Source organism: Theropithecus gelada, chromosome 4 (genome assembly GCF_003255815.1).
Source record: "Theropithecus gelada isolate Dixy chromosome 4, Tgel_1.0, whole genome shotgun sequence".
Lineage (NCBI taxonomy): Eukaryota > Metazoa > Chordata > Mammalia > Primates > Cercopithecidae > Theropithecus > Theropithecus gelada.
This window is the reverse complement of record NC_037671.1, coordinates 82,622,417-82,635,748: the sequence shown is the minus strand read 5'-3', so window position 1 is coordinate 82,635,748 and position 13,332 is coordinate 82,622,417. Positions and strand designations below refer to the sequence as shown.

Below are 13,332 nucleotides of genomic sequence, written 5' to 3'. Positions count from 1 at the left end.
GAGATGGGGCAGTGCACCCTCTGACATCAGCATTAACCTTCAATCTCATCTTCTGTAGCTAAACTCTTACCTTTGTTTGGGAAAAGTGTTCTTATCAGCATGCATTTTTCTTCCCTTGATGGTTAATAGCATCAACCCTGTACTCCAAGCCTTATGTGTTTTATAAACCTCTCAGACATGTTTTCTCTTTCTCAAAAAAAGAAAAAAAACTGGCTTTTTAGAAAGTTTATCTTTTTGGGCAAAGTGGCTCATGGCTTTAGTTTCAGCACTTTGGTAGATCATGGAGGGAGGACTGTGAGGTCAGGAGTTCAAGACCAGCCTGGGCAACATAGTGAGACTCCCATCCCTACCAAAACAAATTTTTAAAAAATTAACCGGATGTGGTGGCATGCATCTGTAGTTCCAGCTACTCACGAGGCTGAGGCAGGAGAATCACTTGTGCCCAGGAGTTCAAGATTACAGTGAGCTATGATCATGCCGTTATACTCCAGTTTGGGTGACAAAGGGAGACTCTCTCAAAAAAAAAAAAAAGAAAGAAAGAAAAAAAAAAAAAGAAAAGAAAACATACTTTTCAACACTATTACCTTTATTACAGAGTTAGAAAAATCCATTCAGAAATGCAACTTGCCTCTTTTATCCAGACCGCATTGCTTTCTTCCTAAGGGCAGTATAGATAGAAAATAAACAAGCATTGCCTGTGCAGTGGAATAAGAATAGATAATAGATAGAGAGGGGAAATGACTACAACCTTGTAATGCCTCAAATTGATCCCACGGGATTAATAAGGAAATGGGGTGGTATGGGGGAATAGCTTAGAACAATGCATATGGTCTTGAATTGTCCATATCCAATGAAATTGTATCTTTTTTTTTTTTTTTTTTTTTTTTTTTTTACTGTAGGGCTGATGGTGTAATGAGGACAATGGCTCCCGAAAAGCTACTAAAGAGTATGCCAATACTGCAGGGACAAATTGATGCACTGCTTGAATTTGATGTATGTATCTCACTAGAAAATGTTTCTTACACAATCAGTGTTGTCTTTCATTTGAAGATGGGCTACAGGTAAATCCAAAGATTTCCTTGGGAAGCAACTGTAGATCTTCATTTAGATGAATACTTAGTTCAGACTGTTAAGCTCGGTAAGGATTGTTTAGGTTCCCCCTGATTTTTCTAAGCAGTTTACCAGGTGTTTACATACCTCATGGAAAAATATGAATGGTACATTCTTAGAACGTCATGTTCTGAGTAGGATAGTGGCTTCCTATTGTACTTGACACGATGAAGTATCTGCAAGATGTGCCTTCAGGCAGCTAAATAACTTGACTTGCTGTTAGAAATCTTTTATTTTATTTTATTTTATGTTATTTTATGTTATTTTATGTTATTTATTTTATGTTATTTTATGTTATTTTATGTTATGTTATGTTATGTTATATTATGTTAGAGACGGAGTCTCATTCTGTCACCCAGGCTGAAGTGCAGTGGCGCGATCTCCGCTCACTGCAAGCTCCGCCTCTCGGGTTCACGCCATTCTACTGCATCAGCCTCCTAAGCAGCTGGTACTATAGGCACCCGCCATCACGCCTGGCCAGTTTTCTGCATTTTCAGTAGAGATGGTATCTCACCGTGCTAGCCAGGATGGTCTCAATCTCCTTACCTCATGATCTGCCTGCCTCGGCCTCCCAAAGTTCTGGGATTACAGGCATGAGCCACCATGCCTGGCCTAGAAACCATTTTATGTGGATTGCTTAAATCACACACTATCCAGAAAGAATTGTGTTTAATCTTAGATAAATTAGTGAATTGTTTCATTGTCACTATCCTGGTTATGATATTGTACTATAGTTTTATAGGATGTTACCATTAGGATAAACTGGGTAAATGGTATATGGGATCTTTCTGTGTTCCTTCTTACACTGCATGTAAATTTAGAATTATCTTAAAATAAAAAAATTAATTTTGAAGAGTCTTGAGGCTAGGCATGGCTCACACCTTTAATCCCAAACTTTGGGAGGCCAAGGTGGGCAGATCACTTGAGGTCAGGAGTTTGAGACCAGCCTGGCCAACATGGTGAAACCCCATCTCTACTAAAAATACCAAAAAAAAAAAAAAAAAAAAAAAATTAGCCAGGTGTGGTGGTGCATGCCTGTAATCCTAGCTACTTGGGAGGCTGAGGTGAGAGGATCGCTTGAACCTGGGAGGCAGAGATAGCAGTGAACTGAGATCATGCCGCTGCACTCCAGTCTGGACAACAGAGTGAGACTCTTGTCTCAAAAAAAAAAAAAAAAATCTGAAATCTGATTCATGGAAATAAAATATTTTGACATTAGAGACATTCTTAACTCATATTGTTCAGCCTTTTTGTATTTTGGTAGTTGCCTACAACAAAGATTTTCCTCAAATTTTAGTAACTTAGTGTCTCTGTTACGATTGTATGGTTTAGTCTATAATTGGGTGCTAATCACAACACCTAACTCCTGTGAAATTTCATAAAAGCAGCAAACCATCTTATTTTTTAACAGATTTTACAATAAAGACTTCACTACAATAAAGACTTTATTTTACAATAAAGACTTCACTAAGTATCTGTCGAATTGCCTTTTAACTTGTTTTTCTTTTTTTCATTTATTTTTCTTTACTTTCCTTGCCCTTAGTAAGGGTTCTGTCTTGAAAGAGAAAGTCATAAAGGGAAAAAGAAAAGGATTGAGGAATAGGGAGAAATTATGCACCTTTGTGTTGATGATTAGAGTAGTTTGGAATGGATGAACAATTATGAGTCTCTAGAGTTGTTTTAGAGGTAGCTGACTAAGGTATTCCCCATGCTATTCTTCCACACTGAGTCATTGCAGGACCCTGGAGTCTGAATTCTTTCACAGAAACTATTAGATAGGAGAAGTGGAAGAAATGTAACATAACAGTAAAAGTAACAAAACACCAGATGTTCAAAAGTTAAATTTGAATAATCTATGGATATATGCACATATATCTGTCTTTTAATTGATAAGACTAACTTCATTGACTTAAATTGAAGCAAAAACATATGTAGTCCATCTTTTGATATTGGTAGGGTTACTAAATGAATTGCCAACGTTTGTAGAATATTCATGAATTTCTTAGTAGTCGTTCGAGACATTTTAATGTGATTCAAGAAAAATTATGACTTGATATGCAGCTAATATTAAATTTTTCTGTTTTTCTAGGTGCATCCAAACGAACTAACAAATGGTGTCATAAATGCAGCATTTATGCTTCTTTTCAAAGATCTTATCAAACTTTTTGCTTGCTACAATGATGGTGTTATTAACTTACTCGGTAGGTGGAACAGCTGAAACATGTCTGGGCTGATGGGATACACGGTAAGATTGATGAATTCTGTAGGGTGAGTCTCTTGTCTCACTTCTTGGCAGGCAATATTGTGTGGAATACCATAATAGTGAGTAAGTCCACAGATGGTGATACTGGCAGAACGATGTGGGCAGAGATGGTAAATCCATATCTAGGATAACTGGGTGCTAATCCTCGTGTAGACAGATTGCTGCTAGCCACCCTAGTAAAAGGAATTAATCCTCAACCTCTTACTTGGTGGATGGCTTGTCTCCTTGGACTATTGTGTTGCGATGAAAGCTCACTGTTGATCCAGGGTATTGGCCAACTGAGGACTCAGCAGTGATGATAGGCATATAAGCCTTGGCGATGGGAAGCCTGTGCTGTTCAGCCTATTCATGACCTCCGTTCCTGATATCATGCCCACTTCCTATAGAGTTCTCTTAGCCCTCTGATTAGCAAGAGCCATTTTGTGGGATATGCCCTTTGGTTTTTATTCAAGTGGGATGAAGATAGTCTCATGCTCTCTATCCATTCTGAGAAGTCCATCCATCACCTTTTCTCCAGACCTCCTTGTCACCAGTCCTCCAGTTTTATTTTTTTCAAGTACCTTATCATCCAGGCCAACAGTTAGTTGCTACACATAATTTGGTGTAGATCAATGTGTCTTACTATTTTTCCTTTTCCAAAAAGTAGAAAATTAGATAGATATATTTCTGGAAATTTGACTCACTGTGAAGATTTCTTTCTATGTCAAAGCCATCCCTTTGTGGGGACATTATTCAGCTTTTCACTTCCAGGTGGTGCCAACATGAGGAACCATCTCTAAACCAAATTTGAATGTTTTCTTCCTCAGTCAGCTGGTGATAGGGAACTCCTCTAGAGTCCATGGTATAATCTGAGGAAGAAATGGGAAAGAGAAAGATGCACTGAGAATATGAACCATCTGTTCATACAATCTACCTGCTTATTCACAGCCTGCTTGAGGCTTGTCTCTTATAGACTACTTCTTTTGATAATGGGGTATGATTGCACTTGTTCAACTTTATTGTTTGGTACGTTAGATAACATCCACTTTAGGTCTGATGATCACTTGATGTTCTTTGGTCAAAATTTAAGTCTCTAAAAGTAAACGGTAGGTAAAAATAAACCAAGGTAAACTGAGGTAAAAGTAAACCAAGAGCATTTTTTCCAAAGGAGATTAGCTACTGTTTGAAGAAGACATGGCTCTACTCCAAAGCACTGGAGGCCTGTATTGGAGTGCACCAAAGGCACTCTACAGCATTTGAATCTTCTGTACACGCTTTGAGTACCTTTAGATCTGCTGAAACAGAGCCCCACGTGGCATCAGTTTGGAGAAGTTGCAGAGTCTTCCCTTAGTCTGGGCCTGACTCATATGTGACACTATACCAAATGCTTTGCAGCACATACACATGTCCTCTATGTTGCCACCAAAGCAGCGTAGCAGACTTCTGCCCCTTTTTGGTTACAAATAGTGCAAGGTACAAAATTTCTCTTTGACATGGAAGGAATTTCTCTGAAATGCACAGACTTCGGGGCCCTTAGAAACTTCATTGAGGTGGCTAATCTCTGAATTTTCATGGATTCTGTCTCCCATACTTTGACATGCATGTGACTTATCAAGGCAGCTAAGATACCTTCAGTTCTTGCCCACTACATACATTCAGCCTTATGTCATCGAAATGATATCCTATGGGAGTATGACAGCCAAGAGGTTGATATCCCTGAAATAAGACAGTGAGGCTTTAATGGCATCTCTGCTAGATGACAGAAAACTGCTTCCAGTGGTTTCTGCTTATTGAGGTAGAGATAAAAGCATTACATAGTTCTGTAACTACATATGAGGTACCAGGAGCTGCGTTGATTTTCTTCTGGTAAATGAGGATGTATCTGGAAACCTGCACATTAGCAGTTATCACCTGATTAAGTTTATAATCTACTGTTAACCTCTCAAATACATACATCTTTTCATAAAACAAATATGCAAGTATACTGAGGATGTGATGGAATTTCTACCCCTGTATCTTTGCAGAAATCAGAAAAACAGTGCGGATTCTGCTAGTTTTAAAGTATATCTACTCAAACTATGCATTCAGAAAACTGAGGATATAACCAAAGATAGTCTTGTGCAGTCACTGGATCTAATTTCCTTTTATAACTTAATCCCCATAAAGCCTCCACTCAGACAGCTAGAACTTTTAGTGACATTATGGGTCCCCAAGGAGTAGAATGAGCTTAGAGTCAGTGTCCCTGAAAAGTCTGGGTAGATAAATCTGACTTCTGGTTTCTGGTTCCACATGGAAGGACCTTAGAAGTCACAACTCTGTCCTAAAAATAAGTACAAAACTGAACAGACTGAAAAATCAGTAGCTCTTCTGGGATCCACAAGAGAGGTGAAGACATAGAGAAAACCTCTGCCCCCAAGACTGGGGAGACAGGCAAATACAAGGAGTCATGGATTACTGGAACAGAGACTCATGAATAGAAACTGCCATAGGAACTAGTGTTGAAGTAGGAAGATTTGAACTGTAATTGATGAATTGTTGGAGGCTCAATGTGGCCAAGTCTGAGAGTTTAAAACTCCTAAGGAACCCAGTCATAGGGAGCACCACTTTTGTTTTACCTCCAGGAGCTCAACTAGGCTCCTATAGTAAATATTAGGGAAAAATCTGCTTGTGCTTCCAGGACGGGGAGAAGAAAAGGAACCATTTTGAAATACGCCAGAGCACTCTTGTTCTTAAGAAGGAGCAACTACTTAACCAGAGTCTCACCTGATGTGCTGAGATTTTATCAGAGCCTAACTGGAGTAGGGCAAGAGAAATACCCAACTCTAGCCCACTGCATCTATCTTGTCCAAGAGGAAAAACCAAGAAGCATTTGTGAAGTTCACAATCCAGAGGCATAGACTCACTAAAAAGTGGGACCTAAAACAGGACAATGGAACACTTGACCTCCCCACACCTTAACACCACATTAATAAAGACCCATTTACAGCAGTTCCTTTTACTTGGTACATCATGTACAGCTATTGAGAAAAAATTACAAGTCATAGTAAATGACCAAAAAAACGTTCAAAAAGACAGAGCAAGCATCAGAACCTGACATGGCAGGGATGAAGGAATGATCAGACTAGGAATTTAAAGCAATTATGATTAATAAGCTAAGGACTGCAATGGCTAAAATAGGCAGCATGCACGAACAGATAGGCAGTGTAAGCAGAGAGATGGAAATCCTGAAAAAGAACTAAAAAGAAGTACTAGAGATCAAAACCACGGTGGGATTATTGGCAAACAGGACATGGCTGAGGAAACAATCTTTAAGCTTGCAGACAAATCAATAGAAACCTCCAAAACTACAGAGCAAAGAGAGCAAAGACTAAAAACAAAACAAAAACGTCAGAACAGAATAAGACTGTGGGACAACACAAACAACTAAAAACAAAACAAAACGTCAGAACAGAATAAGACTGTGGGACAACAACAAAAGGTGTCATATATGTATAATGGAATACCAGAATGAAAAGAGAGAAAGGAACGAAATATTTGAAATAATAATGACAGAGAATTTTCCCAAATTTATGTCAGACATCAAACCACATATCCAGGAAGCTCAGAGAACACCAAGTAGAATAAATGCCCCCAGAACTGCCTTGAGGCATATAATTTTCAAACTATTGAAAATCAAAGGTGAAGAAATAAATCATGAAAAAGCCAGAGGGAAAAATCACTTTGTCTATGGAGGAGAAAAAAATAAGAATTATGTGTGACTTCACCTCACAAACCATACAAACGAGAAGGGAAATGTTTAGTGTTGAGACAACCCACTTAACCTAGAATTCTTTACCATGTGAAATAGTCCTTTAAAAGTGAAAGAGAAATAAAGACTTTCTCAGTCAAACACAACGGGAAAGAATTTATTGCCAGTAGATCTGCATTTGCGAAAAATGCTAAAAGAAGTTCTATAGGGAGAAGGAAAATCATATGGGTCAGAAACTTGGGTCTACATAAAGAAAGGAAGAATATCAAAAGAAGAGTGAGTGAAGGTTAAATAAAAGCTTTTATTTCCCTTATTCTTAGTTGTTCTGACAGACAACAGTTTGTTCAAAATAATAATAGCAATAATATATGTTTATGTATTTATATAAAGTATATACATATATGCTTATATATAGGTGAAATGAATGACAGCAATGATACAAGGGATAATAGGGAGGAATTTGGATGTTTTGTTATTATAAGATACTCACACTATCAATGAAGCACTATGGTGTCATTTGAAAGTGGCCTTGGATTAGTTGTAAATGTACATAGCAAACTCTATGGCGACCACTAAAAAAGTAAAAAAGAAGTGTAATTGATATGCTAAGAAAGGAGAGAAAATGGAATCTTATAAAATGCTCATTTAAAACTGCAAAGGGTAGAAAAAGAGTGGAAGACAAAAATAGTAACAAAAAACAAAGGCAGCAAATAGAAAATAGTAACAAATATGGTAGATACTAATCCAACTATACCAAAAATCACTTTAACTTCAGTAATCTAAATGCATCAATTAAGACAGTGATTACCAGAGTAGATCTAAAAACAAGACCCAACTATAGGTTGTCTATAGGAAATAGACTTTAAATATAAAGACACACATAAATTAAGAGTAGAGAGATGGAGAAAAATATACCGTGCTAACACTAATCAAAATAAAGCAAGAGTAGTTATATTAATTTCCAGGCATGGCAGACTTCAAAGCAAGGACAGTTATCAAAGATAAAGAAGGACATTACATAATGATAAAGGGGTCAATTTTTCAAACAGACGCAACAGTCCTTACTGTGTATGCACCTAACAGCAGACAATCAACAAGTATGTGTGGCAAAAACTGCTAGAACTGCAAGGAGAAATAGATAAATCTGCGGGTAGAGTTGGATCTTCAACACCCCTGTATCAGTAATGGACAGATTCAGCAGGCAGAAAATCAGTAGGGATGAAGGTGAACTCAACAACACCATTAACTAGATATAATGGACATATATCTATATAGACTACTTGATCTAAAAACAGAAGAGTGCACATTCTTCTCAATCTTGCAGGGAGCATTCACCAGTAGAGACCACAATCTGAACCATAAAACGATTCTTGACAAATTTAAACTAATAGAAATCATACAACCATCTGCTCTCAGACCACAGTGGAATTAAACTAAAAATAATAACAAAAATAACTGGAAAATCTCAGAATAGGTGGAAATTAAACACACTTCGAAATAACACATGGGTCAAAGAAGAAAGCTCAAGAGAAATCTAAGAATATTTTGAACTAAATGACACTGAAAATACACCTTATCAAAATGTGTAGGATGCATTGAAAGCAGTGCTTATAGGGAAATTTATAGTATTGAATGCATATACTAGAAGAAAGATCTAAAATCAGTCACCTAAGCTTCCACCTTGGGAAACAAGAAAAAGAAGAGAAAATTATTCAAAGTAAATGGAAGAAAAGAAATAATAAGAATTAGAACGTAAATCAATGAAATTGAAAACAGGAAATCAATAGAAAAAAATGACGAAACCAAAAGCTGGTTCTTTGAAAAGATCAATAAAATCAATAAGTCTCTAGCCAGACTAAGAAAAAAAAAAAAGGACATAAATTACTAATAATAGAAATTAAAGAGGGGAGACTACTACAGATCTTATGGACATTAAAAAGGTAAGAGAATATTATGAACAACTATGTGCTCACAAATTTGATAACTAAATGAAATGGACCAACTCCTTGAAAGATACAATCTATCTAAACTCACACAAGAAGAAATAGACAACCTGGATAGGCCTCTATCTATTAAAGATACTTAGTCAATAATAACCTTTGAAAACAAAAACATCAGGCCCACGTGGGTTTACTGGTGAATTCTACCAAGCACTTAAGTGAGAAATTATACCAACACTTTGACAGTCTCTTCCAGAAGATAGAAATAGAGAAGATTCTTCTTAACTCTTTTTATGAGGCCAGCATTACCTTAACTTCAAAACCAAAGACATTACAAGAAAAGGAAAGTGGCCGGGTGCAATGGCTCATGCCTGTAATCCCAGCACTTTGGGACGCCAAGTGGGGGGCAGATCACTTGAAGTCAGGAGTTTGAGACCAGCCTGGCCAAGATGGTGAAACCCCATCTCTACTAAAAATACAAAAATTAGCTGGATGTGATGACAGGCACCTGTAATCCCAGCTACTCAGGAGGCTGAAGCAAGAGAATTGCTTGAACCAGGAGGTGGAGGTTGCAGTGAGCTGAGATTGTGCCATTGCACTCCAGCCTGAGCAACAGAGCAAGACTCCATCTCAAAAAAAAAAATTAATTTGACTGTTAGATTACCAAGCCAGGCTATTAAATAGCTAATATTCTCAGATCTGCCTGTATCTTGTATTATATCCTGAACCATTAATTTAGTTTCCTAACAGTTCTGCTTCAATATTTATAATACAACTGAGGTAAATTAGCTAATGTCTTAGATGACTTCCAACATTAATGTCCGAAGATTGTATTAACTATTGCAATTGAAAATTGAAAATGCAGACTTACAGAAAGTACATTATTAGAATTAATACCATCATTTGAATTTTTCATTTATGTATTTTTAATAATCTTTTGCTGTAGGCTTGACTTTTAAAAAATTCAGTTTGCTTTTGAAATATGAATAATATTCATCTGGAAAAGAAAGTAGAACTCATAATGCCACCTATGGGTTAAAAAAATCTTTTCAACAAATTATGGTAGAACAACTGGATATCCACATGGGAAGGAAATGAACTTTGAACTTTATCTCAATTAGTTGTTCAAAATATGCCTACAAATTCTTTGATACTCATCCCCTAAAAAGGTATGAATTGGCTGGGCGTGGTGGCTCACGCCTGTAATCCCAACACTTTGGGAGACCAAGGTGGGCAGATCATTTGAGGTCAGGAATTTGAGACCAGCCTGGCCAACATGGTGAAACCTCATCTCTACTAAAAATACAAAAAAAAAAAAAAAAAAAAAATACCAGGCACGGTGGCGCATGCCTGTAGTCCCAGCTACTAGGGAGGCTAAGGAAGGAGAATCACTTGAACTGGGAGGTGGAGGTGGAGCCAAGATTATACTACTGCACTCCAGCCTGGGCAACAAAGGGAGACTCCACCTAAAAAAAAAAAAAAAAAAAAAAGATATAAATCAACTCCTATCACCTTCAGTGTGAGATGGACTTAGAGACAGACTTCTAATGAATAGAATGAAGCTGAAGCAATGGTGTGACGTTTTGATACTGAGTTATAAGAAACACCTTGATGTCTTCCTCACTAGTTCTTGCTTAGAGAAAGAAGCTCTAGAGAAAGCCAGAAGTAAAGTTGTGAGGACACCAGACAGCCTTGTAGAGAGTTCCATACGGCAAGAAGCTGAGACCTTCTGTCAACAGGTATGTGAGTAAGCCACCCTGCAAGCAGAACCTTTGGCCCCAGACCACTGAGGGCTACAGGCACGGCCAACAGTTTGACTATAACCTCATGAGGCCCTGAACCCGACCCATCCAGCTAAGCCACTTCCAAATTCATGACTTACAAGCTGTGTGAGACCAGAAATTTATTTGTTGCTTTAACTGCTAAATTTTGGAGTAATTTGTTATTCAGTAGTAGATAATATGCCTCACAGCAGGCCTAGAAGTAAAATCAAAAGAATTATTGGCTTAAATATAAAGGTTAAAACTATAAAGCTTCTAGAAGAAAACAAGGACTAGGCAAAGATTTCTTAATTAAAATACAGAATTATGAGGCCAACATCATCCTGATACCAAAGCCTGGCAGAGACACAACAAAAAAAAGAGAATTTTAGACCAATATCCCTGATGAACATCGATGCAAAAATCCTCAATAAAATACTGGCAAACCGAATCCAGCAGCACATCAAAAAGCTTATCCACCATGATCAAGTGGGCGTCATCCCTAGGATGCAAGGTTGGTTCAACATATGCAAATTAATAAACGTAATCCAGCATATAAACAGAACCAAAGACAAAAACCACATGATTATCTCAATAGATGCAGAAAAGGCCTTTGACAAAATTCAACAGCCCTTCATGCTAAAAACTCTCAATAAATTCGGTATTGATGGGATGTATCTCAAAATAATTAGAGCTATTTGTGACAAACCCACAGCCAATATCCTACTGAATGGACAAAAACTGGAAGCATTCCCTTTGAAAACTGGCACAAAAACAGGGATGCCCTCTCTCACCACTCCTGTTCAACATAGTGTTGCAAGTTCTGGCTAGGGCAATCAGGCAAGAGAAAGAAATAAAGAGTATTCAAATAGGAAAAGAAGAGGTCAAATTGTCCCTGTTTGCAGATGACATGATTGTATATTAAGAAAATCCCATCGTCTCAGCCCAAAATCTCCTTAAGCTGATAAGCAACTTCAGCAAAGTCTCAGGATACAAAATCAATGTGCAAAAATCACAAGCATTCTTATACACCAGTAACAGACAAATGGAGAGCCACATCATGAATGAACTCCCATTCACAACTGCTTCAAAGAGAATAAAATACCTAGGAATCCAACTTACAAGGGATGTAAAGGACCTCTTCAAGGAGAACTACAAACCACTGCTCAGTGAAATAAAGGAGGATACAAACAAATGGAAGAACATACCATGCTCATGGACAGGAAGAATCAATATTGTGAAAATGGCCATACTGTCCAAGGTAATTTATAGATTCAATGCCATCCCCATTAAGCTACCAATGACTTTCTTCACAGAATTGGAAAAAACTGCTTTAAAATTCATATGGAACCAAAAAAGACCCCGCATTGCCAAGACAATCCTAAGACAAAGGAACAAAGTTGGAGGCATCACGCTACCTGACTTCAAACTATACTACAAGGCTACAGTAACCAAAACAGCATGGTACTGGTACAAAAACAGAGATATAGACCAATGGAACAGAACAGAGCCCTCAGAAATAATACCACATATCTACATCCATCTGATCTTTGACAAACCTGAGAGAAACAAGAAATGGGGAAAGGATTCCCTATTTAATAAATGGTGCTGGGAAAATTGGCTAGCCATATGTAGAAAGCTGAAACTGGATCCTTTCCTTACTCCTTATACGAAAATTAATTCAAGATGGATTAGAGACTCAAATGTAAGACCTAAAACCATAAAAACCCTAGAAGAAAACCTAGGTAATACCATTCAGGACATAGGAATGGGCAAGGACTTCATGTCTAAAACACCAAAAGCAATGGCAACAAAAGCCAAAATTGACCAATGAGATCTAATTAAACTAAAGAGCTTCTGCACAGCAGAAGAAACTACCATCAGAATGAACAGGCAACCTACAGAATGGGAGAAATTTTTTTTGCAATCTGTTCATCTAACAAAGGGCTAATATCCAGAACCTACAAAGAACCCAAACAAATTTACAAGAAAAAAACAACCCCATTAAAAAGTGGGCAAAGAATATGAGCAGACACTTCTCAAGAGAAGACATTCGTACAGCCAACAGACACATGAAAAAATGCTCATCATCACTCGCCATCGGAGAAATGCAAATCAAAACCACAATGAGATACCATCTCACACCAGTTAGAATCGCAATCATTAAAAAATCAGGAAGCAACAGGTGCTGGAGAGGATGTGGAGAAATAGGAACACTTTTACACTGTTGGTGGGACTGCAAACTAGTTCAACCATTGTGGAAACAGTGTGTCAATTCCTCAAGGATCTAGAACTAGAAATACCATTTGACCCAGCCATCCCATTACTGGGGATATACCCAAAGGATAATAAATCATGCTGCTACAAAGACACATGCTCACGTATGTTTAATGCAGCACTATTCACAATAGCAAAGACTTGAAATCAACCCAAATGTCCATCAGTGACAGACTGGATTAAGAAAATGTGGCACATATATACCATGGAATACTATGCAGCCATAAAAAAGGATGAGTTTGTGTCCTTTGTAGG

The 13,332-nt window shown here is 37.6% G+C and overlaps 1 protein-coding gene across 1 annotated transcript in view; it reads left to right on the top strand.

The window, feature by feature from the left end:
- SNAP91 (synaptosome associated protein 91) overlaps nt 1–13,332 on the top strand; it is a 174,399-nt gene that overhangs the window by 48,761 nt on the left and 112,306 nt on the right. Inside the window, exons 6-7 of the mRNA XM_025382349.1 lie at nt 900–993; nt 3,200–3,311. Coding sequence (XP_025238134.1) covers nt 900–993; nt 3,200–3,311 — 206 coding nt within the window. The remainder of the gene's footprint in view (nt 1–899; nt 994–3,199; nt 3,312–13,332) is intronic.